This window comes from Pseudogymnoascus destructans (genome assembly GCF_001641265.1).
Source record: "Pseudogymnoascus destructans isolate 20631-21 unplaced genomic scaffold scaffold_18, whole genome shotgun sequence".
Lineage (NCBI taxonomy): Eukaryota > Fungi > Ascomycota > Leotiomycetes > Thelebolales > Thelebolaceae > Pseudogymnoascus > Pseudogymnoascus destructans.
Genome location: NW_020167537.1, coordinates 264846 through 291361, shown reverse-complemented (window position 1 = coordinate 291361; position 26516 = coordinate 264846). Strand labels below are relative to the sequence as shown.

Genomic DNA, 26516 nt, shown 5'->3' with positions numbered 1-26516 from the left:
CGTCTGTTGCATAAGCTTTCTTGAGTCTTTCCTCCAACTCCGAGTTCTCTACAGTGGCAATAGTGGCTAGCAACTCATTGTATTGCATTCCTGCATCTGTCTTCTTCAATATGGCTCTAGGTCTTTCTTCTTTAGGGCCGATGTAGTCGGTCCTTCTGCTAAGAGCGTCAGCTCTTGCGTTCTCATAGCCCTTGCGATATGTAATCATGAAGTTGTATGCTGCAAGTGTCTCTGCCCATCGGACTTGTCTGCGGTTTAGAACCTTGGTTGTGGTGAAGTATATGAGATTCTTATGATCCGTCCATACCTGCACAGGGTAGGTTGATCCCTCAAGATATACTAGCCACTGCTCTGAGCTGAAGAGACCAAGACTTGGTAATGCAGCAGAAAGTTAAGCTTGATAGTAGGGCGAGGGTATTGTTAGGTCCAAGCTGCCTGCACCCCCGAATCAGCACCGAACTCGCGGAGAGCTACATAGCATCCATTAATTCGATGCACACCTCTAAGCCCCAGATGTCTTCGATTTAATAGAGGCTTTATGTGAGGACAACATAGAGTCATTTACAGAGACACACGCGAAACACCCCCTACCTGACAGGTTCGCGTTGAACGGCCGGCTTTTTCTATACATAGGCCGGCTATGTGTGAACTATCACACTGACCTATGTACGAAACTTATCCGGGAAGCGCATGACCAGGTATCGACAGCGTATCCTAGTGGACGACAAACCTACCAGCTGATTGCCCCAAATCAGCTGGTAGGTTTGTCATCCACTGGGTCAGGATGGAAGCGGATTGTTTGCGCTATGTCCCGAATTGTGTGATATGTCGGCTTTCTCATACCAATGTCACCAAGCAATAAGGATTACTACACCCGCTGCCCATACCCAAATATCCTATGCAATACCTCACCATGGACTTCAAGGAGTTCCCAAGGGACAAGCATGGATACGACAGCATCTTAGTGTTTATGGACCGACTCGGAAAGAGTTCAGTAACCATACCTTGCTACAAAACCACAACTGCCCGGCAAATGGCACAATTGTTCATCGAATGGATATACCGATTCGGACATACTCCGGAGTCGATTGTAAGCGACGGCGGACCCCAATTCATATCATCCTTTTGGCAGGAGTTCTGTCGAATTATCAGTGTTAAGATTATGCTGTCGACTGCCTATTATAAGCAGACCGACGGAAAGACGGAAATCATGAACCGATACATCGATCAGAGACTGAGGCCTTTCGTATCCCATTACCAGGATAACTGGAGCGAACTCATCCCCATCATGTACCACGTGCAAATGACATTCCCCCACGCATCCATTGGCATGACCCCCTACTGACTCAAGTACGGAACCGATCCGCGTACGAGTTGGGATTGGAACACCCTGAAAAGCACCAACCCCCGGGAGACTCTAAACCAAGATGAAGCCAAGGCAGTTGCAGACAGAATGCATACTGCATGGGTCCACGCAAAGGAAAATATGGCAAAGGCACAAGAGAAAATGTCTAAGCACGTGAATCGATGCCGAAGGGCCATCAACTGGGACGTAGGTAATAGAGTGTACCTATAGAACAAAAATTTGAAGAACTCTCGCCCTAGCCGCAAGTTGGGCCAACAATGGGTCAGACCATATACGGTGCTAGAACGAGTTGGACACGCTTTTCGTCTAGACCTACCTACCGGTTCTCAAATACATGATATGTTCTCACCAGACGTCCTCATCAAGGCCCCGAATAACCCCCTACTGAGTCAAGAGCTGCCTGAGCCTAGCAGCGTAGTTATAGATGGCTTGGAAGAATGGGAAGTAGAAAAGGTCCTTGCCGTGAGATTGCGAGGAAAGCAACTTCAATACCGGGTTAGTTGGGTTGGATATGACCTAGATCCGGAGTGGTACCCAGCGTTGAACTTCATGAACTCCCCACATAAACTCAGGGATTTTCACACAGAATACCCAGATTTACCAGGTCCACCTCAAGAACTACTCGGATGGGTTACGGAATGGGAGGCGGGCGAGGAACAAAACTACGATCACGCTAGGAAAGACAAAGTGGAAGAAACAGAGTCGTTGCTATCTACGACTCTAAACTAAATACCCTCTGAGCCAGGGCCCACTCACCACCGTAACCCTTGCAGGAGTCACCCTTCCCAAATGTCTCACCAGCGTCGCAACAAGCAGCTACCACCATGAGAGGGTCGAAGTGACCCCACACGAAGGGCCAGGCCCGAGTCCCCTCCAACACAGGGTGTTCCTCCACCTAGGCCCCGTAGGCCGCCCCAACTTCCCCATCCTTTTCCCCCTTCTTCCTCCCATCACCCTGAGTTGGGGCGACCGTGGGAGCGGCAGCGGTGGGCAGTTTGCCCACAGCAGCCACCAACTCCCCGAGGAGAGCCAGGACGCTCTCATGTTCTGTCCGCAGATGGCGCAGCGACGACTGAATTTGCTGCCCAGAGTCAGCACTGAAACAACACAAGACAAACAAGGGGAAGGGGGTCTACTCACGGCAAGCCCTGACTCGAGGGCAGCCCGAGTGGCATGTGCCTCCTCATAGAGGTCACACTGCGCCTCGGAGCGGAACTTGGGGACGCTCTGGGCGGCCAGGAGGGTCACCCGATTTGCGTCGGTGGCGGCGGCGGCGACGTCGGCGGGAATGAGGGGGATGGCCTCTTCGGCGTCGCGGAGGGCCGCAAACTCTTCACCAAGGAACCTGTAAGGACACAGGGCACCCAGATCACAGTAATAGCATATGAGAGTGCGAGTCGGAGGCTAAATGGATGCTATCCTATAGGTCTACTACGAAGGATACAAAAAAATGTGGAGAGGAACCCCGTTGGGTCAATCTCCTGAAGTACCCGAAACGGGTCTGACTCGGCTAACCTGCCTTTCCTCTCACCACGTGACCATAACCTGTCCAACTCAGATACCTTCTGTCACTAAGGGAGAGGGACCCCGTTGGGTCAATCCCCTTAAGTACTCAAAACGGGTCCGACTCGGCTAACCTGCCTTAACTCTTACTTATCATGTGACCGTAACCTGTCCGACTCAGATCCTTTCCGTCACTGAGGGACAGGCATCCTTACAGAACCAGGGCAGCTATTCCCACCATCAAGATCCGCAACAGCTAACCAACCCCAACACCGACTCCCACAAGAAAACCTACCAGGACGCAAGCCGAGTGCTGCACGGTGTTACGATTACAGCTCACAGCTTGTTATGGTGTTACGATTACAGCTCACAGCTTGTCACAGCTTGTTACGGTTGTTACGGTTGCTACAGTTGTTACAGTTGTTATGGTTATTACAGTTGTTATGGGGATTACGGGTGTAGCCTTAGCCACAAGGTTACAACCGCTAAGCAGACAACTGTATGTTATGGGGAATAGCCTCACCTTCCTTCCTTCTTTTTTTTCTTCTCTCTTTAGATTCAATCTAGATTACTTTTCCTGGACTGGCATCATGACCTCTATGACCATCGTAACACGCGGTGCAGTACCCGCACTTGGAGCTGGTGGCGGACCAGACGCAATCGTGAGATTGGATCCCATGAGCTTTTGCCCAAAGGCAGCACAGACAGAGCACTCGGAAGGCAGCCGAAAGGGCCCCGGAGGGCATCGGAATTGTCATCGTCAAAGTTGGAATTCTGCGAATCCCGTCAGCCCAGCACACGTTATCACCCATGCACCAACGCGTTCCCATCACCTACTCGTTCTTGTGGATTGGAAATATACTATCCAATTTATTAGTACACCGTCAAACAATCCACAAGAAGGGGTCACTTACCATTCTCGGAGGGGTGGTCGCTGGCGTTGTTGTTGGAGACAACAAGAAGAAGTGGGTGCGGCTGCGTACTCATAGTCTGGCTTACAACAATGAACTCTGAATCGGGTTAGCACGGCCACTTCTCCTTTCATACGTCGGAAAGTTCAACCCGAACGCTTCGCGGATACGATTCGGAGTCCACTCGGATCACCACGATTGTACCCCAGAGCGAACACAGCAAACTCTGGTTTCACACACTAAACGGAGTCGATATGGCACAACTCTAGCATGACATACAATGCACCTTCCCGACACGGCACATAAACAGGGTTGTTACAGATGCAATTACAAACAGAATTCCCGCCAACATAGAACGCTCTTCTCACGGATACCATTCAGAGATGTTGCGGAAATGATTCTCACAGCATGTTTTGCAGACAAAACACTCTCTTAAGAGGGGGGGTAGTGTAAGGATGCCTCCACCCTCAGTGATGGAAGGGATCTAAGTCAACAGGACGGTCACGTGGGGAGAGTTAGGGCAGGTTAGCCGAGTCGGACCCGTTACGGGTACTTAAGGGGATTGACCCAACGGGGTTCCTCATCTTTTTTGTATCCTTCGTAGTAGACCTATATCTTTTTCTCTTACTTGCAGGGTATAGATCTTTTGCCCTATTATAAATTATTTTCTAGAAACTTCTATTTCGATTTTGTGCTGACTAAGCAGATCTAATCCTAATTAGGAAATACTCATGAGTTAACGTAAGTGATGGTTGTTACAACGGAACAAGAAGGCTGGCCAACTACAGGACAGGAAGGAGGGAGGTCGCATGAGACCGGCCCTGGTACCTGGAGGGGCAGCGGGGAATAGTAGAAATTGTGGACGGTGAGGAAGAATACCAAGTAGAAGCGGTCCTAGACCACAGGATAATCAAACGAGGCAGGGGCCAGAGAGAGGAGTACCTTATTAGATGGGCTGGTTATACAGCCGCAGACGACCAATGGGTGCCAAAACATGACGTAGGTCCGAAAGTATCACGTGACGGACTCGCAGGATGATGAGAAGAATCCTAAGAGTCCAGGACTCCGAGGACTCGAGTGAGTTCCCAGGAGTCCACTAGGCATGTGACGGACTCGCAGGATGATGAGAAGAATCCTAAGAGTCCAGGACTCCGAGGACTCGAGTGAGTTCCCAGGAGTCCACTAGGCACGACGCCACTATATAAGTAGATAGTTAGTTCTTAGATAGGAGCTTTGTGCTCAACTCAATACAGTATTTGTTATATACTAGTAACGTGTTACTTGAAGCCTTTGTGTCTGATCCCCTGCCTCCTCTGATAAGTAAACCTTTACGCAAGAGAACCTCTGTGTCTTCTATCGTTTAGAAGTCAGCGTTACAATGGTGTAATGCGGGGGACTGGGTAACGTGGTGGATTTCTGAAGACGACCTAACAAACCTGTAAATTTAACTACAATTAACAATGATACATGATCCACCGTCACTCTCAGATTGTTCCCCTGCATCCTCTTCAATATACTCATCAATTTCAATGTTTGATGAGGCGTGCTTGTCCTTTGTTTTGCGCTTTTTCTTACTTGCACTATGCGTCGCCTTTTCTGCCTCCATCACTGCATCACACAATTCTTGTGTAGAAACATGAAAGTGACCCTTTAGAATAACCTTTTTCCTCTTTGTACGTACCGTACATCGCTTCATAACTGATCGCAAGTTGTTGGCATCGAGTTGGTGGACAATGCTACGTGCTCTAAGTTGCTCTGATGCAACGGTGAGTTTTTGGATGTACGTCTGCACTGGTGTTGACAGCACCCTACTACCATTAATCGTAGTTATAAGGAGCGCATTTGCAGAGCGAAAGGTCATCCCATCAGGGGGGGAGCTGTTAATAAAGACTCGGTCAAAAACATCATACTGATGTGGTGTTTTTGGTCACTCAGCCTCGACTGATGGCTCATCATTGAGCAGCGTACGCAACGCTCGCTGGGGATTAAACAGAAACAAGCCAGCACCACGGTATGCTGACTCAATGTTCTGATGGTTGCATACATCAAGCTGCGCCTGGATGTATGCCTCCATCCATTCATACTTCTGTATACGCGCAAGTTGCGCTTGGTTGAGTGGGGAGAGCGCTGCCGTTAGACGCTTTTTTAGTGGGCCAAATATCGCAACATCTAGCGGTTGTAGCAAATGCGATGTATGAGGGGGAAGTATCAGTAATACAATACGGTTCTGCATGCAATGCGCAATGAAACTCCCACTAATGTGTGAGTCGTGGCCGTCGCATATAAGAAGCCGGTGCTGACCATCTGCTTTTGCGCGTGTTGTTGGCTCGAAGATGCGTTTTAACCACTCTAACCCATGGAGATTGCTTGTCCAGCCTTTCGTATTCGCAGAGAAGAACCACTCATTGATGATTGTAGGAGGAATCCATGATTGGAGAACGTTCTTGCCCTTAAAGATCCCAAGGGGTGGAAGGATGGTTCCGTCTGCGCAGATGCACTCGACCATTGTAACCCATTCCTGACGGCCAGGATGCGCTTGATGCTTTGTACGAAGCGTTGAATCAAGTATAATTCGAGTAGATTCCATTGTCCCAATCGAAAATCCAGATTCATCCATGTTATATGTGTTCTCTTTTGTGATTCCGAACTGTTGAACCACCTCGGTGTACGCGTCAAACCATGCTGTAAGCACCGGTTTTGTTGCACCGTCCATGCGTACAGTTTCGATCCGTCGTCCGATGATAACCTGTAGATGGGGGTGCCGTTTTATGAATCGCTGTACCCAGTGGTAACCAAGGGCAAACCGTGGTTGGAGTGGAAGTGAGTTTGGTGTCGCGTCATCAAAATTGAGTGATCGGTGCGACTGGATTTCTTCAGCTATTTCCTTTAACAACCGATGCCCAGGAGAATAACCGCTAATTGTTAGGTTCTTAATCCACTTCAGAAGTATCGTCTCTTGCGCGCTTGATAAACTCTGCTGTTGCTGACGGGCGGCTTGAGAGCGTGTCAAACCTCCATTGGCGCGACGCGTCACAGAACTCTTAGGTAACCCTAGCACTTTCTCAGCGTGATATGCGCTCTTATACTTCCCAGATTTGACGTCTAATACTGCTTGGGCTATTACGACGATTCATTGTTGAGTTATTTACAATTATCTGAAGTTGGTGGGGTAAATCCACCGCGTTACCCAGTCCCCCGCATTACACCGTCACTTACGTTACTCGAGTAACTCTGAGTATTTGAGTATGAGTATGAGTATGAGTATGAGGATTTACTATACTCATGAGTATGAGTACGTGCTAATACTCATGAGTATACTCAAGTTTCTAACCCTGGCGAGAGCGGGGTGTATTTCTGGATCAGGCTCCGAGTTACGCCCTGTCGTGCTTCGGGGCTTTAGGGGGGATGTACGGGATGTACAGTTGGGTCAAATAAGTGTTCGTCGTTTTCAGCCACCAAAACGCCATGAAAAAAAGCAACGAGTGCGGGGTACTCCCTCTTCAAAAGGATAATATAGATAGAAATAGTGAGTTGTAGATACTGTCATCAATTATTATGGCTCTCCTACCGAAGAGTACTCGTAGAGAGACCTCTGTTGCAAAGCGAGCAACATGCTGGACTTGGTACAAGGCTGGCAAGACAGTGACTGAGATTTCCCGCCTAGAACGCCTACCCCGCACTACTGTAACTACAATTATCCACAGAGCAAAGGCTTCCGACCTACAAGCTCAGCAAGTCAAGTTTGAGAGCAAGGCACGCTCGGGGGCCCCTAGGAAGCTTACTATCCGAGCAGAGAGGGCCTTAGTGCGTGCTGCTGTTACAGATTGCAGAGCTCCACTAATTGCGCTCTGCACACCGAGCAAGAGCGGCTCTCAGATCACAAAACCAACAGTACGCAATGCTCTAAAAAAGTACAACAAAGGACGGAGAAAACCACGCAAGAAGCCGTTCCTTAAGCCTGCTCACAAGAAAGGCCGGCTACAGTGGTGTAAAGCAAACAGAAACGTGGATTTTGGACTTATTATATGGTCTGATGAGTCTACATTTGAAGTTGGCTATGATAGTCGCAACTTTTGGGTTACCCGAGGCCCAGGAGAAGAATTTTGGGAGAAACACCTAAAGCCTACTTTCAAATCAGGCCGTACTTCAATTTCTGTGTGGGGTTGCTTTATGGGAGCAGAGATTGGACCGTTGGTTGTGCTTCCTAAAGGGCAGCGGATGAACCAGCAACTATACACAGAACTAGTTCTCAAACCCTACTTTATCCCATTCTACGAGAAGATGGTTGCAAAGTACGGCCCACAAGTACGTATACAAGAAGATGGAGCAAAATTCCACTTTGCTCCTATTGCTGCAAACTACAAGAGGCTCTGTATGGTACAGAGTTTACCATGGCCGCCACAGAGCCCTGACCTTGCCCCTATTGAAAACGTGTGGCAGCAAGCAAAGCTACAAGTGTCTACTCGACGGCATAGGATCAAGAACATTGCAGAAATGGAGGTGGCGGTACTCTACGAGTGGTCACGTATACAGGCTAGTTTTCTCAAAACCTTAGCTGACTCAATGCCAAAAAGGATTGCATTATGCATTAAGGCAAAGGGTGGTAGTATTAAATATTAATCTATATTACTCTAGCTATAGTACATTTCAATTTTTATTCAATTCCAAAGCGTTGTGGTTGAGTTATTTACGATTGATTTTATGGTTGTGGTTCTTCGGAGCGACGAACACTTATTTGACCCAACTGTACTTCCCTTGGAAGTACTCTACAATACAACGTAACAAAAAATGTAAGCTTCCATATTCAATAGAACCACGAACTGTAAAATAGCCAATGTAAAATAATCCACCAACAACCAACCAACCAACCCATCCCAAAAAAAATACAAACACCAACACCCACGCATCCTACTCTAATCTCCCTCTCACACACTATCAAAAAGGAGATTGAGCAGACGCCGGCGGGTGAATGAGATGAGGTCACCGCGCTCCTTCCGACAAGGCAGCCGCAACAGGCTCGAAAATGCGTCGAGTGTATTTATACAGTAAGGCCGGTGCGTTGTCGTGATTCCGCAAGGAATGAAAAGAAAGCGACCAAGGAAGGAAGATAGATGAGCGGTCTGGTACGGTTGCAAGCTCAAATCCTTCGCCGCTGAGCGAAGTGGGGATGATTGGCGCGGACGAGGGATCGAAAACCCACCTTCCACCGCTCGTATAGCATCACCCCTCACCCCCCCCCTTTCTCTCCTCCCCTTAACTTATTAATCGTCTAACACTCACACCGTCCCACCCACCTCGGAAAAGCAACCACCTCGCGAATATTTCCCACACCGCCTAGATACGCGAGCAGGCGGTCGAAACCGACCCCAAACCCGCCGTGCGGCACGCTCCCCCACCGCCGCAGGTCAGTGTACCACTCCATCCCCTCCTCCGCCACGCCGTGCGTGCGCATCGCGGCCTGGAGAGGCTCGAGGCTGTGTTCACGTAGAGAGCCGCCGGCGACTTCGCAGACGTCGGGGAGGAGGAGGTCGAAGCAGTCGACGGTTTGCCTGTCCTCTCCAGCTCTGGAGGTCGAGGAGGGAAGCATGTAGAATGGCTTTATATCAGCCGGGTACTTGGTGACGAACACGGGGCCCCGTTTTCCTACTTCCCGCGCCAGAAAGCGCTCATGTTCGGCCTGTAGACCCGCACCCCAGACGGGAAAGTGTTCGAATGCCTCGCCGCTCGCGACGAGCGCATCAATGGCCTCCGTATACGTGATCCGCGGCCACGGACCCTCTAGAATCCCCTTCCACCGCCGCTCTAAGTCTATCCCTTCCTCGCCCTCGCGCCGATGCCCGCGCAGCACTTCCTCCCCGATAGTGCTATCGTTCAGGCCCCGCGTGACGCTGCGTATCATGTCCTCCGCGAGATCCATAACCTCATCAAGCGAGGACACGAACGTCGCCTCCGCCTCGAGCATGTAAAACTCGCTCAAATGACGCGCAGTGTCGCTGCGCTCGGCGCGAAATGTAGGCGAGAGCGTCCATACCCCGCCGACGGCCTGCGCGAGTGCCTCAAGGTGAAGTTGCGATGAGACGGTCAGGTATTTCGGCGTGCGGAAAAACGGCACCGCTGCACTGCCAGGAGCGGCGGCTGGCTCCCCGCTCGCTGCCGAGGCGGAAGAATCGCTGGGAGATTCCGCTGCGGTGCTGATGCCGAATACTTCACCCGCGCCCTCGCAATCCGACGACGTCAGGATGGGAGGGTGCGTCTGCGTGAACTCACGCGAGGCGAAGAAGGTGGTGAGGTGCGCGATGGCGCGGGAGCGGAGACGGAGAAGGAGGGCGTTGGAGGGTAGGCGGGCGCGTAGATGCGGGAGGGTGCGTAGGTACTCTACGGTTTGAAACTTCTTTTGCAGAGGGTAGGTCTATTAGGAGTTAGCATGTTTGCTTGAGGGGTAGTGAACAAAGGGGGCGTACGGTGGCGTTTGACGCGCCGAGGAGGTCGATGGCGTTCACGTGCAGCTCGCTGGCTTGGGTGGCTTTGGCGGGAGAGGCGGTCCACTGGCCAGTGAGGTGGACGGCGGCGCCAGTAGTGAGGCTGCATAAAGAATTCAGTTTCATAATGGGTAATTAGAGATTGCGAATGCGGACCTCTCAGCTTGTGCAGGCGTCAAGAGCGCCTGGAGGGATTCGAGGCTGGAGCCATCCCCAATGGCGGCAAAGGCACGTGTTTTATGCTTCCGTATCGAGCGGACGAAGCCATAAACCTGCCTCTCGCCGTCATCGGCCGGCGTGGCGAGGAGTTTGGCTACTGAGAGCGGAGACGCGGTGGGCGAGGGGGCTGAGGAGTGGAATCGATGCTGTGCCCTACCGTGGGCGCCGAGTCGGAGGCACCGTTGGAGCCCCCTTTGGGCCACGGGCATGATGGTGAACGACTTGCAGAGGGTTCGAGTTGGTACGTCACAGGGCAGATGCGCTGTGCTCCTGTTACCTGTACGCGACAGCAAGCAGAAAAAAAGCGGTGGATAAAGGTCAGATTGGGAGTCACTGCTCCGACCCCTTTTTGCGACAATAATTTTTCTTTTGGGATATGCGTTACGCGGATCGCGGTTGAGGGTCCAGCAAGAGAGCGATCGCAGCCTCGCGCTAAGCGACAGGTCAAGTTTTTGCCCATAACAATCTCATATCAAATGCCGCCATGTCACCCTCGATTCCCGTGATCGTGATATGCTGTCCTACCCACCCGAAAAAATGTGCATATTTACGCATTGCTGATTCCATATTATCCCTCCGGTATATCATCTCCCTTGCTACCGATCTCGACTCTACTGGCTGGTTCTGTCTGGGATACTCGAAACAGACCTTCCGCGTATCGAGCCGGCGGCGGGCGGTTCCGCTGCATCATGCAAGGCTCAAGCAGCAACCGAGTCATGTTTAATTTGGGTAGATCGAGATCTGAATCAGAATCAGATTTGGGATGTGACAGATCTGGAACGCACTGGTGGGTTATTTGGACCTATCGCATGTCGTCCCACACATAATAGTATATGTCCGCCTCGGAATATATATTCCTCTCCTTGTCAGAATTCAGAATCTCTAGTACCCCTTCATTTGTCATTTCTGACCACCTTTCCTTCGTCACTCGGGAAGTGGACCTTGCCGCCGGCAATCGCAAATCAGGATAATGATAGGCGGGTACTATCCGATAGTATCAGTCTTTATTTCCCCTTCCTCCATGTTTCACAGCGCATCTGTACTTTTTTCCCGCTGCGTCCCCCACCCAATTTCCGGTGCACGACAGGACCTTCCAATATTGCAAACAGGCAGGATGCCCATTGAGATCCGGACGTGCCAAATATCTCACCCCTGTGCCCCGTAGGACCAGATACAGTTGCACCAGATCGATCTCGCATGACCGGTTGTTTGCATGGCCGTTAGGTCTCAGCCTGGACGGGCATTGGCGCGTTGGGGCCAGAATGTAACCTACAAGGCGCCAGAGTCCTCAGTCAGGATACTGGCATGGAAGCAGTTTCTAGATCTGTCCCCTTTTCATTGGAGGTCATCCGACCTTAGGGACGTGATCCCGCTGCCCCTGCGTCTTTTGGAAGACCTGTAGAGATGAGATTTTCTGCTGGAAATGGTTATTATGTTTATTATTTCCTTAACTGTGCCGCTCTTTATAATAAGAGTTTTATTTTTCGTGTGCCTTGCCCTCTGCCCCAGAAAGATTATATTCTTCATAACTCTGTCATATTTCATTTTATGGGGCAACCACCGTATTCACGGATCTAATACAATTTAATCGTCTTCTGGCCAGGAAAACCCTCACAGATTCCCTACATCCATCTCTGGCATAGTTGACCTTTTACCGGCATTTTGGTGTGGCCAATATGCCTCCAGCCAGGGTCAAACCATCAGATGTTGCCGCAGAGGCTAAGAAGACTTATATTCCATATATCGAGTCGAAGCTTTCGGCGCAATGGCCTGCACACTCATACCTTGTTCCTGAATCTACCCGAATGCGCTGCGATCCTCCAAGCCAGCCATCACGTTGTCGGATGAGTAAGTGGCTATGTAGCATCCCTATTTTATAACAAAGGCTTATAGTGCTTCAGCGGCGATAGAGGGCGATCCGGTTGATGTGGCTCTCGAGCTAGCTATTACTATTGACAAGCCTGATGGCGTAGCTCTTGTGAATATGGCTAATGACAAGAGACCTGGAGGAGATTGGGAAGCAGGTATGTCAACAATTCCCACTCCTTAGACTTCTAATAACACGGAAAAGGGGTTCTGGCGCCGGAAGAGAGTATCTGCAGGAGGAGTAACCTTGTGGCTACCCTGAAGAGACCCGCAGCAAACGACAATTTGAGTCAGGGGAACTATCCCATCCCTACAACTGGTGGCATCTACTCTCCTTATGTCGGTAAGAAATTTGTGCCCTTGTTGTTGAAGTCTTATGTTTTCGATGCTGACAACATATCAGTAATTTTTCGGTCTGGCCCTGACCAGTATCAACTATGGCAGAAATTCAAGAGTGGGTGATAGTAGCAGCGAGACCATCCAAGGCACGAGACTAATTATTCCCAGCACTGCCCGTCATCTCTGTACCCCCAGTGCGTCGACCAAAACTCGACCCGACAGGGCTGAAGTACTCCTTCGAGCAAGAAAAGGAGCTCATGCGTGAGAAAATGCGTACCGTTCTCCGCATGGCCGTATGGTGGGGCTATTCCGACCTCACACTTGGTGCCTTCGGGTGCGGACCAGTCTTTCGCAACCCAACGCGCGAAGTAGCTACGATGTGGCGAGATCTCCTGTACTTCGACGCGGAGTTCCGCGGGCACTTCTCCAATGTTGTCTTCGCCTTCGATCCGCTGGATGGCACCAATCCAAACCCAAGTCCGGACAAGTCGTCCAAGAAAGACGCTAGCTCAAAGACTAGCTCAAAGGTATCAGGAAGTAGCTCAAAGGGGAAAACGAAAGCGAAGGCGGCATCAACACATCTTGAAGACATGGAAATTTTCAGGGATGTGTTCGACCCAGCGAAGATGTTCCCAAGGTAGAGCCCGGAATGAGTGTCGCCCCGAGGCCGTCTGACCGCATGATGGCCGGTTATAGAGCTTTGGGGTGGGAGGAGCTGGAGGTCACGGCAGACGAATCCTTGCTACGTCTTGCCAACGACCTGTCATAGATTATGCTTAATATGAACCCTTGAACCATTCATTCGTCCATACCTCGTACGTCTTAACTCCGCAGCCATCCCGCATGACCCTGGGGAACCACTCTAGGCTCCAGTCGGTGAGTGGAGCCGACTACCCTCCTATCTTCCTCCCACAAGCGGCCATTTTAATCACAGCATCGTTGCACAACCATCAAGGCTGTGGGGTTCCTGGTGCCACACAACTGCTCTGAATGGAATGGTCAACGGAAAGAATAAAAGTATGCTGCCGCATCCCCAGCAATGAAGTGGCAGTTAGAAAGAGGGAGGGCGGGTGGGGGTACGTTAGATGGAAAAGTCATGTATTTCTACAGTGAAGTTTCTATGCAGTACTTTGGAGTACAATGTCTAGTCTACTAATGATGCCTGGTACCAAGCTACTAGTCCTTGCAAAGCATCTAACAAATCTTGAGCATCGTAAGTGCTGTGCATAGTTGTAGCCTTCGGAGTCCATCATGACTGGGTTATGATATACCATATTGAAGCCCTGCACCACAAGAGCGCTGCAAAGGCCTGAAGAAAGGCGTCAACTCATAACTCCACCACTCACCTGCCGTACGGAACGCATCCGGGCCGTACCACTTCGTCAACCCCTCCGGCAGATGCAGTGCGCCAAACGCATGGTCGCGATTCCCATACGCCGTAATCCGCAGCCTATACTCACCCCCGGACAGCTCCCCTAGGTCGAGACTGTGCGCTGGAAGGCAATGGCATCCACGTCGCGGCAGTCGAGTTGCACGGCGAGGAACGGGGCGACGAAGCGCGGGACTTGGATTGCGGTGCGCTGGGGTCCTGGCCCGTCGACGCGGAGCGTAAAGTCGTAATGCACGTTCCCAACGTAGAAGGGGAGCCCTGCCTCGTGTAGTCGCCCACAGCTAGTTTGTCGAATGCGAGAGGAACGGTGGTTGCTTTTCGGCCGCGCAGATCGACGCGAAATTCTCCGAGGATGTAGACGCGCTCGAGGTTTGTGGCGGGGCCGAAGGGGAGGGAGAGAATGAGTTCGTGGGAGCCGGTTGGTTCTCAATTTGCCAACTATATGCTTTCTTCACAGGCCCAAAACACCCTACATCTAAAGGCTTGAGTAGATGAGATGAATGGGCTAGCATACAGAGTGTTAGAATATTGTTTGTACAACAGTATTGTTCAAAGGCAGCCGAGTGGTGACTTTCATGGCCATCTAGGACTAGGAGGCAGTAAGTACCCACTGTCACTCGCTTGTGTCGCACGTTAATATATGTGCATTAACTTCTTAATCTTAGTTCTATATGAATGCTTTAATGGTCAAAAACAACCAACGTTAGGTGGCTAAAGGTTATGAGACGAATGTGCTAGCATACAAAGAATAATAATATTCTAGTCCTTGTAATAAATCTCAAATTTGATTAATGACTTTCGTGCGCGCGAGAATCTCGGCCTGCGCCAAAAGAAAGACGCCTTCGCACAGCCGTGGACGACTCCCAAGACCGCGCCCACAAATACGGTATCTGTAAGGAAGGCCATCACGTGCCACCACGTGAGGCCCCTTTGGTGGGGCCCGTAGGGCTCAGTAAAGTAGGGCGCAAGGCGCCTGGATAAAAGGGGCTGGAGGCCTCAGAAGAAGGCCTCCAGTCAATAGTCGATGTATCTACATAGACCTATTGTGCTTACAGAATACGATACCTTCCTGCCTCCTGACCTGGTTCCCTGGACTCCCGTGAGACCCCTTAGGCTTACGATCCTTACAATTCTGTTGACTGAACCCATATCCAGCCTACTGGGTCAGGATGGCAAGTATGGAAAGAAGGATTACGCGTGCGACTTCTGGAGGAGCAACGCCAGCAACTGACGCCACTGAGCCAGCTCCAAGAACTACGCCCGTAGAAGCCAGCCATTTGACGGCAGGCCAGGACGAGAGCATGGCCTCGAAGCTGGCAGACCTTCGGAAGCGGATGGACGAAGAGAGGGCCTACATCAACACGATGGAGGAAGCCCTAGAGCTTTTCTGAAGAACGCACGGCGACGACTACAATGCCTACCTGAGGCAGTACGGGACTTCGCGAAGAAGCAAGCCCGGATTCAGGAAGAGAACCGTCGAAAAAGGCGACACCAAGATATTGAGGACGAGTGGGAAAAACCCCAACAAGAGGAGGAGGCAGAGACTGCCTCTACCGTATCAATGGAGGTCACACCAGCCCAGAGACCAATAGGAAGGGTCAAGGAACCTAAGGTATATAAGGGCGAATCCATCCGAGAGCTCAACGAGTTCATGGCCTCGATCCGCGCTATCTTCCGATACCAACCAAGGGTTTTTCCAACCGAGCAATCTAAGGTGGCCTTCACTGCCCAATACTTGGAAGGACATCCTATGAAGGAATGGGATAACCGGTGCGCAACCCAAGGAGAAGGATACATAGATCCCTTGGATATCGCTGGGTCCGAAGAGTTTCTTCGGGACCTCTATGTCGACCCAGCCAACCGACAACGCATCGCGGCCTTGAAGTATAACGTCACCCTACAACGGAAAGGGCAGAGCATCCGCAAGTTCGTGGCCTACCTTGAGGACCTCGAACGCGAGATGGAACCGTATACTGAATTGCAGAAGACTGTCCACCTTCTGACGAAGATTCACCCAGAGATGAGGCAACGGCTCCTTGAAGGAGGGTACGCAGAGCGTTCCTCTACCCACAGGGATGCTATCATTAATATCCTGGCGATGTTAGAAATGACAAACCAGTGGGTAACAGAGAGAACTCCTACCGTTGACAAGCCCAACTCAAGGGAAGGAAGGAATACCTCCCAGGGCAGCTTTCCATTCCGAAAGGGCAACTCTGGCAGCCACAGGGCTCCCCAGCCCTCGGCCCAAGGAGAAAGAACACCCTTCTGGAATAGACACTGCCCACAAGACCAGCGGCCGGCGAGAGGACAGGCCCCTACCCACAGTAGGGACGCTAGGCCAATCCCTAGCAGAATCAATTGTTATAACTGTGGCAAGGCGGGCCACCTCACGAAGGAATGTCGAGGCCCACGCCAACACACAGGCCCAGGGGTGAGGAAATTGGACGCCTACACCCCCAAGAGGGAGTGACTCCCAGCAGAACCCCAGAAGCCTACGGCGCAGCGTCGAATGGAGATCGAGGTAGAGGTGCAGGTAGGGCCCGGATGGCACAAGGCAAGAGCCCTCCTCAACTCAGAATCTGACGCGTCCACCATCCACCCTCTGTTTGCCAAAGAGAAGGGTTTGGAGTGCCGGGATAGGGCACTGCCACGGGCAAGGGCAGTCGATGGAAAAGAGGTTGTGATATATGGAGCGGCCACCACCCAGGTCCGAGCTAGGGACCACTTTCAAAGGGAATGCGTGGTCGCCCAGACCCTCCTTTCCATGGACACCCCAGGAGTAGACGTCATCCTTGGGATGGATTGGATGACGCAGGTCAACCCCCAGATCGACTGGCGCAAACAGACCTGGCGCCAGCCCTTCGATATTGCGAGAGCCGAGGTGGCGGATATTGAAGAATGGGAGGAAGGTGATACTGCCTTCATCTTGGCCTTCAACACAGACGATAGCGCGCCTACCCAATGCCTGAAGGAATACGAGGACTATATCGACGTCTTCTCGGAGGAAAAGGCAGAAGAACTGCCAGAGCTGGGAAGGAAAACCCATGCCATCGATACTGGAACCCAGGAACCACCGTATGGGCCAGTATATAACCTATCGGAAACGGAGCTGGCCACGCTCCGTAAATACCTCGACGAGAGTGAGAAGAAGGATTGGATCCGAAGGAGCGTAAGCCCTGCAGGCGCGCCCATCCTATTCGTTCAGAAGAAGGACGGAAGCCTACGTCTCTTCGTAGACTACAGAGGCTTGAATAAGATTACCGTGAAGAATCAACACCCGCTGCCACTGATTACGGAGACCTTGGATCGGCTCCAAGTGTCGAGGTGCTTCACGAAGCTTGATATTAGGAACGCCTACCACCGCATCCGTATTCGCCCAGGCGACGAGTGGAAGACAGCATTCTGTACTCGATACGGACACTTCGAGTACAGGGTGATGTCTTTTGGATTGGCTAATGCACCTGCAACGTTCCAAGCGTACATGAATGAGACCCTACAAGGGTTGGTTGACACCATATGTGTCGTATACCTTGATGATATCCTCATCTACTCCCAGAAGGAGGAGGAACACGCTGACCACGTACGAGAGGTCCTAGGACGCCTACGCGAGGCGAACCTATACGTGAAGCTCTCAAAGTGCGAGTTCAATGCCAAGAAGGTAAGCTTCCTTGGGTATATTGTCACAACGGAAAGCGACCGGGTTGCTGCAATCGCCGATTGGCCAATACCTAGGACCCATCGAGAGGTCCAGGTGTTCCTCGGCTTTGCCAACTTTTACCGGCGCTTTGTAAAGCAATACTCCTCCGTGGTGGCCCCAATGACAGGCCTTATGAAAGGGGCAAAGGCAGGCAAGCAGACAGGCCCGTTCGTGTGGGGGAAGGAACAGCAAAGCGCCTTCGGCCAGTTGAAGAAGGCCTTCACTACAGCCCTCACACTGGTCCATTTCGACCCATGCTGTAGAACCAGGCTCGAGACGGACTCGTCAGGCTTTGCGCTCGCTGCGAACCTGTCCCAATTAGTGGAAGGAACTAAGCCAGAAGAGAAGGGCGAATGGCACCCAGTTGCCTTTTTCAGCAAAAAGCTAGATCCAGCAGAGCTGAACTATGAAGTCCACGACCAGGAACTCCTGGCGATCGTGAAGTCCTTCGAGCAGTGGAGACACTACCTCGAAGGAAGCCAGTACCCAATTGAGGTCCTAACAGATCACAACAATCTGAAGTATTTTATGGAAACCACCGCCCTCACAAGGAGGCAAGCGCGGTGGGCACAGGCGTTATCAGCCTATGATTTCCACATCTCCTATTGAGCGGGAAAAACAAACCCAGCAGACGGTCCATCTAGGAGACCAGACTATGAGGGTGAAAAGGGTAGCCAGAATGTGATGCTACCGACCCTTAAGAACAAGCTCCGAGAAGCCATGCAGGCAGGAGGTATCCTGCAGATAAGTCAGACGATAACAAGCCAAGAAGGCTTCCAGATAGGAGAACCTAACCTACAGCGTAGGAAGGCAAACGCTAGCAGCGTAAGACTGGGCAATGACCATAGTAAGGACACCAAGAGTCCAGGTCTCGTTGTCCCTCGGGTTGCAGTAGCTGCTGTAGCCAAGGGAGAGAGCGCCTATAGTGCTGCATCTGAACCCCTAATAGACTTGATCAAAACCCTCCAGGCGACTGGCGAGTTAGCTGTTAAAAGGGCCAAGGATATTGGGTTGGCGTGAGCAAAGGGCTCTTCAGATTGGAGAGTAGACGATGCAGGCATCCTACGCTTCAAGGGAGCGGTATACATACCTCCCAATCAGGCAGTGCGGATGGAAATCTTCAAGATTTGCCATGACGACCCACTGGCTGGGCATTTTGGATATAAGAAAACCCAAGAGTTGATCCAACGCAAATACTACTGGCCTGGCCTCAGCGAGGAAACCAGGGAGTATGTACGGGGCTGCGATAGATGCCAACGCATCAAGCCCGTACGACACAGGCCATATGGCGAAATGCAGGCATTAAAGATGCCCTCAAAACCATTTGAATCCATAAGTATGGACTTTATTACAGATCTGCCTCCAAGCGTAGGGCAGATCAAGGCAAGGCTTCAGATTCTATCCTCGTAATAGTAGATCGTTATACTAAGGTGTCTAAATATATACCATGTAGGAAAACCATCACAGCCCCAGAGCTGTCGCGCCTCTTCCTTGCGTTCTGGGTAAAGGACTTTGGAATCCCAGCCGAAATAATCACGGATTGAGGGAGTGTGTTCACCTGTCACTTCTGGTCAGCGTTCTGTTTTCACCTCAAAGTAAGGCGTAACCTATCGACTGCCTTCCACCCTCAATCGGATAGCCAAACCGAGAGGCAAAATCAGAATATTGAGGCCTACCTGCGGTTGCACTGTAATCAGCACCAGGACAATTGGGTGGAGCTCCTCCACTTTGCGGAACTTACCTACAACAACGTGTTCCACGACTCCATCCAAATGTCACCCAACCAGGCCCAGTACAGCATTAATATTGACCTGAGGCAAGGGGTCGAGGACGACCCCACGCGAAGGGAGGTGCCAGTCGCGAAAGACCGAGTAAACATGATCCTTAAACTACGGCGGGAGCTGGAGGAAGCTTGCAAAAGAACGAAGGAAGCCCAAATAAGAGGCTACAACAAGCTGCACAAGCCAATGCAATACACTGTAGGGGAGAAAGTATGGCTTTCGGCCAAGAATATCAGAACTATCCAGCCAAGTAGGAAGCTTGGGCACCGCTGGCTTGGCCCGTACGAGATCACCCAGCGTATTGGTAAGCAGGCTTACCAGTTGAAGCTACCACCAAGGTACAAGGCAACCCACGATGTGTTCCACGTGTCCTTACTGGAAAGGTATTGGAAAAACACAGAGGAACCCAATCCTCCACCTAGCCCAGAGATTGTGGACGGTGAGGAAGAATACCAGGTAGAAGCGGTCCTAGATCATAGGACAATCAGGAAAGGACAAGGAAACAGAGAGGAATACCTTATTAGATGGGCTGGTTATACAGCCGCAGACGATCAATGGGTGCCAAAACATGATGTAGGGCTACCCTTAATTGAGGCATATCACAGAAAGCATGCATAAGGAAGCAAGGATGGGACAACGTAATAGTATTGGCCCTATAAACTATGGGAATGATCAATCAGAACCCTGGCCCTCAGACGAGGATGACGACGGGGACCCAGACTCAGAGTAAAACGACGAAGAAGTAGGACTCGCACCCTCGGCCAAAACAAGCAACGAGGAGGGAGTCCCTTACCGGAACGCACGCGTGGTTGCCCCGAAGGCAGTCCGCGCATTTGGCCATGCCAGAAGGAACCCAGCACATCTGGCCCAGGAAGTTGTAATACGTGTGTGCACACTTTACGCAGCACGGGCGGGAGCCAGCGTGAAGGCGTCCCGCAGAATCGGGAACCTCACAGCGGGCAGCAACCTTCCACCCAAGCATGGTGCGCTCACCCTTTGGAGCCTCGGGCTCCTCAGCTTCATCCTCGACTTCAGGCGAGCGATACGGACGGACAGTGCGAGAACGTGATGTGGGGGAGGCGACACCAGAAGGAACAGGCGTGGCGCAAGCAAAAGACGTCGAAGTATGTGATAGTCAATTTACTGTATTGTCTGCTTGCCCTTTCTTAAGGAAAGGGCAATCCTATTTATGCTAAAGGAATGTAGTTCTCTCATTTTCCACGACTTTCCATGAGTTACCAGGCTTGGTAACTGTAGTCGACGTAAGAGAATCCCATAGAACCATCTCTTAGGTTCGTAGCCTATAGGAAGTAAAAGGAGGTCCAAGGTCAGAGTACCCCTATAGACAAATTATGTCATAGACAAATTATGTCATAGACAAATTATGTCATAGACAAATTATGTCATAACTTAACCAATCTTGTGGGTAACTAAAGAGCGATGACATGTAATGAATCATAGAGGTTCGTAGGAGCTTTTAGAGCTATCGTTCATGCTCCTAGGCCTCTAGTTGGTAGAGATATGTCATGTGGTAGTATGAGTGATGTCATGTAATGAATCATAGAGGGTTGTAGAGATATGCTATGTGGTAATATCAGCCCAGTAACTAAGGAGCGATGACGTGTAATGAATCATAGATGGTTGTAGCAATGATTGAGTAGTATTGCTCTTGTTGTTGGTGTGATAAGCCAAAATATGTATAGTGACTTGTAGGTTTGAGGAGGAGATTTCCAAGTTTGCTCTTGAGTTTGATAGCAAACTGAGTGCAACGAATGTCAGTATGACAAGTTGCCTGCTTATAATCTATCACTAGATTCTCATAGGATAGCCACAGATACCTAAGCATTAGATCATATTCTTCTAGGACAGTAGTAACGAAGGGGTGTTAGCCCTCCCTTGTTACCCCCCTATTGTCCTTGACGTAGAGGGTAAGCTAAGCCTTCCTAAACAAGGGAATCTTTGCTCTCCAACCTCCCTTGCTATAGTAAAGTTTGGTTCCTAGTTTCCCCCTATCCCTTTTGCGATAAGGTGGGACATGAGATTTTCCGTCGCTCTACTGTCTATAAGGGCGCAGATGGTCCGCCATGCCTCCGCTCCCTTTACGTCGATGTAGGTTGACAGACTTAAAGCTCCCCGTTATGCACCTACTCTAGCCATTAGGGCTTTGGTAGAGGGGTCTGGTATTTTTACTAGTAGGGTGCCCGTAGCCCTACTGCTCGCACATGCGAGCTATTCTCAGTCTGTGGGGCAAAGCACTACGCTGCCTAGTGGCCTTCCTTTCTATAGGCAAAGCAAAGATTGTTTTCCTTCCACTGCTGTTCCTTAGCGTCAGGTAGGTGGGGGCGCTTATGAAAGGACCTGGCACCCTAGTTCTCATTTAAGCTGCTAGAGGGCCTCTTTCGAGGCCTATTAGGCCGGCTCTGCTGTTGGTCTTCCCTGCCTCTACTACCCTCCTAGACCTAGGATGTGTCGGCCTGCTCAAACTGCGCTGTAAGCGCGATGAGCACGACCTAGGTAGGTGGAATCTCAGGGTACATAAGGACCTTCGCGCTCACATCTGGCTGTAGTTTCATGAGGAGGTGTTCAGGTTCGAAAGGCCAGAGAAGCTAAATAGTAGGTTTGTTAGCATTATAATCGACATAGAATTGAGAACTGCCCTGTAAAGCGCAGTCCCTAGGGTCTCACGGGAGTCCAGGGAACCAGGTCAGAAGGCAGGAAGTGAGATCGTATTGCAAGACAGTAGGTCTACGTATGTACAGCGACTATCGGCTGGAGGCCTCCTTCTGAGGCTTCCAGCTCCTTATATCCTATGTTCCTACATGCCCTAGTTTACCGATCCCTAGTGGCTCCACTGCCAGGCAGCCCCTGAGTTCAGGGCGGCCTCACATGATGGGCCGCCTTACATGCCCCAGGCATAGGATGGGGGGTTTCACCTCTCGGCCACGGCCTCGCTTCAAAAGTCTGCAGGCGTCTGTGATGGCCTTCTCGTGTGTCCGGCTCCGAATATCGAAGGGAGACTTTTTCTCCACGATGATCCATTGAGACCCCCATTTCCGCAGATTCTCAGCAAACTCGAAGTGCTTGTTCATCAAATTCGCGCAGAGACGTTTCTCAGACGATTCATCACTCTGGAAAAAATCATTGTCATAATCGCTACGAATAGCCGCCGCTTGGCAAATTGTCTGAAATGTTTGACTCAATTGAATCAAGAACGCTCGCTGGTCATTAATTCCGGTGCGGTTAGGCCCAGGTCTAGCAGTAAGAATCCGCTGCTCGATATCATCCACGAGCCGAGGCAACTCAAGTCGAATCTGGTTGAAGATGACCTTGCTCAATTGAGCACGCAGTGATTCGATGTCGACGTTGTGAGAAGGTAAACTCTTGAAGTTACTGTCCTTGAAGTATGCTTTCTCTTCAGCATTTCGGGTCTCGAGTGTCGATTTCAGGGATTCCTTGTGTGCAGAGTCAAGATTTTTAACAACATGCCAGCCCAGGCGAAACTTGACTCGTTCGTTCCTGGCCAATTTAACAAATGAATCTTTGGATTCTGATCCTTTCACGAGCGTATCGGGCTTGGTGATGATGCCCGTAGTTCGAATTCCTTGGGGATCGACCTTTCGAGCTAGATTGATGATCCTTTCACGAGCGTATCGGGCTTGGTGATGATCCCCATGGTTCGAATTCCTTGGGGATCGACCTCTCAAGCTCGATTGAGAATGACCTGGACATTGATGTCATACTTGGCAGATACGATAGCGAGAATCTTCGAGGACTCTTCAAATAGTCCGATACCAATTCAGTGACAAGTTTGACGTCTTCTGGTGTTTGCTGTTCAGCTTCGATGTGTGAGTGAATGAGACCAGGGAGGTCAACAATCTACAGTGACTAAATCACTGTGGAAAGGTATGGATTGTGTTGTGAGTAGTTGAAAGAGGATGGGGGAAGGGGATTGTGATGTGAGTAGTTGAAAGAGGATCCCTGTCCTTAACCTTGTTGCTGCCTGCACTGCCACCACTATCAATCTTAAGAAACTTCTAGCTCAGTTTCGAATCGTAACATTTCGATGATCCATACTATTTAACACCCATTGCAGTTGATTGCAGTTGGGTTGGCATCAGGAACAATTGTGCTTTAATTTGCACCTTTTTGAAGCGACGAGACAGTTTGTGCTGGTGTTGCGACCAATCGCTTACATGTTGGCAGCGTTTGTTGTGACAAACTTTCTGCTGCCTGCTGTGACCTAAACCTTCACCTGAGGCAAACAACATCAATTTGATCTGTCGTTTTGGTTATCAGTCTGGACATTTCCACGCAAAACCATCAGATCATATCATATTATCCTAGCGAGATCGGTCTCTGGCCCCGGAAACCCTGGTCATGGCAGGCTTCCCGAATCTTGTACAGGACGTGGCCCCAAAATTTCATCATATTATACTAACGTCTTCTAGGCTCATGGGCGGTGACATTGTGACAGTATACGTCGGACCTAGAGAGAAGCGTTACTCTGTTCACAAGGCACTCCTTACATCGCAGTCGGAGTATTTTGAAAGGGCCTTAAATGGCAAATTCAAGGAGGCCGATGAGCAGACTATCCGCTTACCGGAGGATAGTCCAGATGCCTTTGACCTTTTAATTGGCTGGCTGTATCAAAATCAGATCCCTGTTCTAGGATATGGCCCGGGACCTTTCGACGAGTTTCGCAGGGGTATAGTTGTGGGAGCAACCAAGCTACGAGTAGGAAATGCTGCCCTCCCACCAAATCGTGGGACAGGCAGCGTTGCATATCGGGCGCATGAGGAGATATCAGCTACAATATTCGTGCAGCCACAGGGAAATAATAATATGCGAGATCGATTCGACCATATTTCACTCAGACAGACTATAACCAATATTGCCCAGAGGAGCTTCGATTAGAAGACTTCGCTCTCAACCATCGCTTCTCGGATTTTTCACGACCGTCGCCAGAAAATGTTGTCATACCTGGCCCCTTTCCAGTTTCGATTGGTCGTATCGATGGCATCCCTTACTGTTCACCAATCGAGCCGATTAAGGAGTCCGAGGAAGCCCACCAACTGGCGCTTATCCGCCTTTGCTTGTTCGCAGAAACAATATGCTGGACGAACCTTTTCAACATCGCTATGAGTACCTACATACAAGGCGAGAGTTTTCTGGCGCCCCGCCCAATGCCTACGGAGCATATAGAACTCATCTACGAGCGGGCGCATCCAGAGTCCCCTTGTCGCAAGCTCGCCGCCGATGCAACTATATCGCAAATTAATGCTGCTGGTCAGATTGATAGGAATATGGACTTGGTAGAACAATGGCCGTCCTTCCTTGAAGACATCTTCAAGGGACTCCGCCTTGGTCTGGACCTGTCTCTTGCCCACAGGCCAAAGCCTAAGGGAGCCTGTGAGTACCATGTCCATGATACCAAACATCAGCCAGAGGACTGTTCGGCAGCGAGTGAAACTCGAAAGTTTATACTGGACGCCAGTGCTCCGACGAAGCAGAAATTTGTTGCGATACTCCAAAATTCGGGATGTTCTAGTGGTGGTGGTTCTGAGAACATTGGATCGGGAGATGGTGACACAACTGCTGGGTCATCTGGTGAAATAAGATATACAACGTATCTTCCAAACACTGGGTACACCACGAGAACGTTAGGATACGATGATACTCCCGGTGCCCACCCATACGACACCTTCGGCCGCCCGGGTGATACCATGGATAAGGGGAGACCGTGGCTAAAGGGAGGTGGCTTCGGCCAATCGCCATCACAAGCTTTTGGCACGGCGAGCGTTAGTATCATTTGTGGCTTTGGCATCACTAGCGGTCCGTTTGGTACACAGAGACCAGCGTTTGGCACTGGCGGTCCGTTTAGTCACTTTGTGGGCGTTTCTGCTTCAGCTTCGACAAACCCAACCACAACAGAAGCCTCTTCCTCATCTGCCCAAGGCGGTGGACTTGGTTCCAATGGTACTAATATTTTATCTCCGCAAGCATCGGCTACTGCACCCCTCTCAGCGAGCTCAAGCCTCCCACAGGCTCCAGTTTCTGTAAGTATCATGGAGAGAATAGCCTAATATCTTTAGCTAATATAAACCAGACTGAGCCTACCGTCAGCCATAATTTGGCGGCTGCACCTAATACACCCGCCTCAACTGCCTCCCCCGCTATAACGAAGTGCGGGTAGCTCGTCTGAAGCTGGGGCATCGAACGCTGGACCCCAAAATGATACCAGCGACGTTACCAGATCTACAAGCCAGGTGTCAAACCCAATATTTGGCAGGGTCTCCCCGCTCGCCTCTTCACTTCCATCTCTAACGGTAAGATCCACCAGTGCTGGTGGTATCTTTGGCCAAAGGTTGTCATTGAGCTCATTTATTCCAACTGCTGAACCAGCAGCTCGCACGAATATACCTACTAGCAGCGGATCTGCGATGTTTGCACCACATCCGTCTTCCTCCACTTCTGGCTTTGATGCTAGTAGAGCTATACCCCCAAGCACAAGCACGGCATCGACATCACCATTTGGTTTGCTTGGAGCTAGCTCGATTCCGGCTCATAGCTCGTATTCTCTCTTTGGGTCTACTTCCAGAGCCTCTGCTGCGGGCGTGCCGGCACAATCCTCATCGTTTAATCCTTTTCGATTTAGGAACGAGTCCAATGTTTCACCATCTAATGCTGCCACCACTGCCACACCATCAAATGCCGAAACTATTTTTGGACCTTCACCAACTAATCCATTTGGATTAAGGAACGAGTCCAATGTGTTGCCATCGAACTCTGCCACCCCAACCCCGCCACCAAAACCCAAAACTCTCTTTGGATTAGCTCCTGAAGACTATGATACGAGCCTTCCCGATGAAGGTGCTGACCGGTGATGCCACTGCTAGGCCAGCAAATGACAGCAGTGATAGACTATTTTCCATTTATCTAGCTACGAAGGCTGAGGTCAGTAACAC

At 50.7% G+C, this 26516-nt stretch overlaps 7 protein-coding genes across 7 annotated transcripts; 4 read left to right on the top strand and 3 right to left on the bottom strand.

Annotated features, from left to right (window-relative positions):
- Positions 1-2261: 2261 nt before the first annotated feature.
- VC83_07197 (uncharacterized protein) lies at positions 2262-2908 on the bottom strand (the record flags this gene model as incomplete). Its single annotated transcript, XM_024470774.1, has 3 exons — positions 2262-2447; positions 2507-2711; positions 2898-2908. 3 exons carry the CDS (start codon positions 2906-2908, stop codon positions 2262-2264), a joined length of 402 nt encoding a protein of 133 aa, XP_024321944.1.
- A 5474-nt stretch (positions 2909-8382) lies between these two features.
- SLM5 (asparaginyl-tRNA synthetase) lies at positions 8383-11404 on the bottom strand. Its single transcript, XM_024470773.1, has 3 exons — positions 10416-11404; positions 10242-10362; positions 8383-10189 (listed from the first exon to the last, which is right to left on the bottom strand). The coding sequence occupies exons 1-3, from the start codon at positions 10685-10687 to the stop codon at positions 9050-9052; spliced, it is 1533 nt and encodes a 510-aa protein (XP_024321943.1). The 5' UTR covers positions 10688-11404; the 3' UTR covers positions 8383-9049.
- Positions 11405-11760: 356 nt separating this feature from the next.
- VC83_07195 (uncharacterized protein) lies at positions 11761-13470 on the top strand. Its single transcript, XM_024470772.1, has 5 exons — positions 11761-12326; positions 12380-12502; positions 12550-12687; positions 12748-12798; positions 12852-13470. The coding sequence occupies exons 1-5, from the start codon at positions 12155-12157 to the stop codon at positions 13322-13324; spliced, it is 957 nt and encodes a 318-aa protein (XP_024321946.1). The 5' UTR covers positions 11761-12154; the 3' UTR covers positions 13325-13470.
- An 8591-nt stretch (positions 13471-22061) lies between these two features.
- Positions 22062-23224, bottom strand: VC83_07194 (uncharacterized protein; the record flags this gene model as incomplete). The annotated part of the gene is made up of 3 exons (XM_024470771.1): positions 22062-22157; positions 22455-23165; positions 23195-23224. The coding sequence occupies 3 exons, from the start codon at positions 23222-23224 to the stop codon at positions 22062-22064; spliced, it is 837 nt and encodes a 278-aa protein (XP_024321945.1).
- A 704-nt stretch (positions 23225-23928) lies between these two features.
- Positions 23929-24465, top strand: VC83_07193 (uncharacterized protein; the record flags this gene model as incomplete). Its single annotated transcript, XM_024470770.1, has 1 exon — positions 23929-24465. One exon carries the CDS (start codon positions 23929-23931, stop codon positions 24463-24465), a length of 537 nt encoding a protein of 178 aa, XP_024321940.1.
- A 224-nt stretch (positions 24466-24689) lies between these two features.
- Positions 24690-25744, top strand: VC83_07192 (uncharacterized protein; the record flags this gene model as incomplete). Its single annotated transcript, XM_024470769.1, has 2 exons — positions 24690-25607; positions 25658-25744. The coding sequence occupies 2 exons, from the start codon at positions 24690-24692 to the stop codon at positions 25742-25744; spliced, it is 1005 nt and encodes a 334-aa protein (XP_024321939.1).
- Positions 25745-25991: 247 nt separating this feature from the next.
- On the top strand, positions 25992-26435 carry VC83_07191 (uncharacterized protein; the record flags this gene model as incomplete). Its single annotated transcript, XM_024470768.1, has 1 exon — positions 25992-26435. One exon carries the CDS (start codon positions 25992-25994, stop codon positions 26433-26435), a length of 444 nt encoding a protein of 147 aa, XP_024321942.1.
- Between the last annotated feature and the right edge of the window lie 81 nt (positions 26436-26516).

Bases quoted from the DNA above. Each gene is read 5' to 3' on its own strand.
- VC83_07195 (XM_024470772.1), top strand. From the start codon at position 12,155: ATGCCTCCAGCCAGGGTCAAACCATCAGATGTTGCCGCAGAGGCTAAG. The intron at 12,327-12,379 runs GTAAGTGGCTAT...ATAGTGCTTCAG, and splicing joins GCCATCACGTTGTCGGATGA to CGGCGATAGAGGGCGATCCG. The intron at 12,503-12,549 runs GTATGTCAACAA...AACACGGAAAAG, and splicing joins TGGAGGAGATTGGGAAGCAG to GGGTTCTGGCGCCGGAAGAG.
- SLM5 (XM_024470773.1), bottom strand. From the start codon at position 10,687: ATGCCCGTGGCCCAAAGGGGGCTCCAACGGTGCCTCCGACTCGGCGCC. The intron at 10,363-10,415 runs GTCCGCATTCGC...TTCTTTATGCAG, and splicing joins ACGCCTGCACAAGCTGAGAG to CCTCACTACTGGCGCCGCCG. The intron at 10,190-10,241 runs GTACGCCCCCTT...AACTCCTAATAG, and splicing joins TCGGCGCGTCAAACGCCACC to ACCTACCCTCTGCAAAAGAA.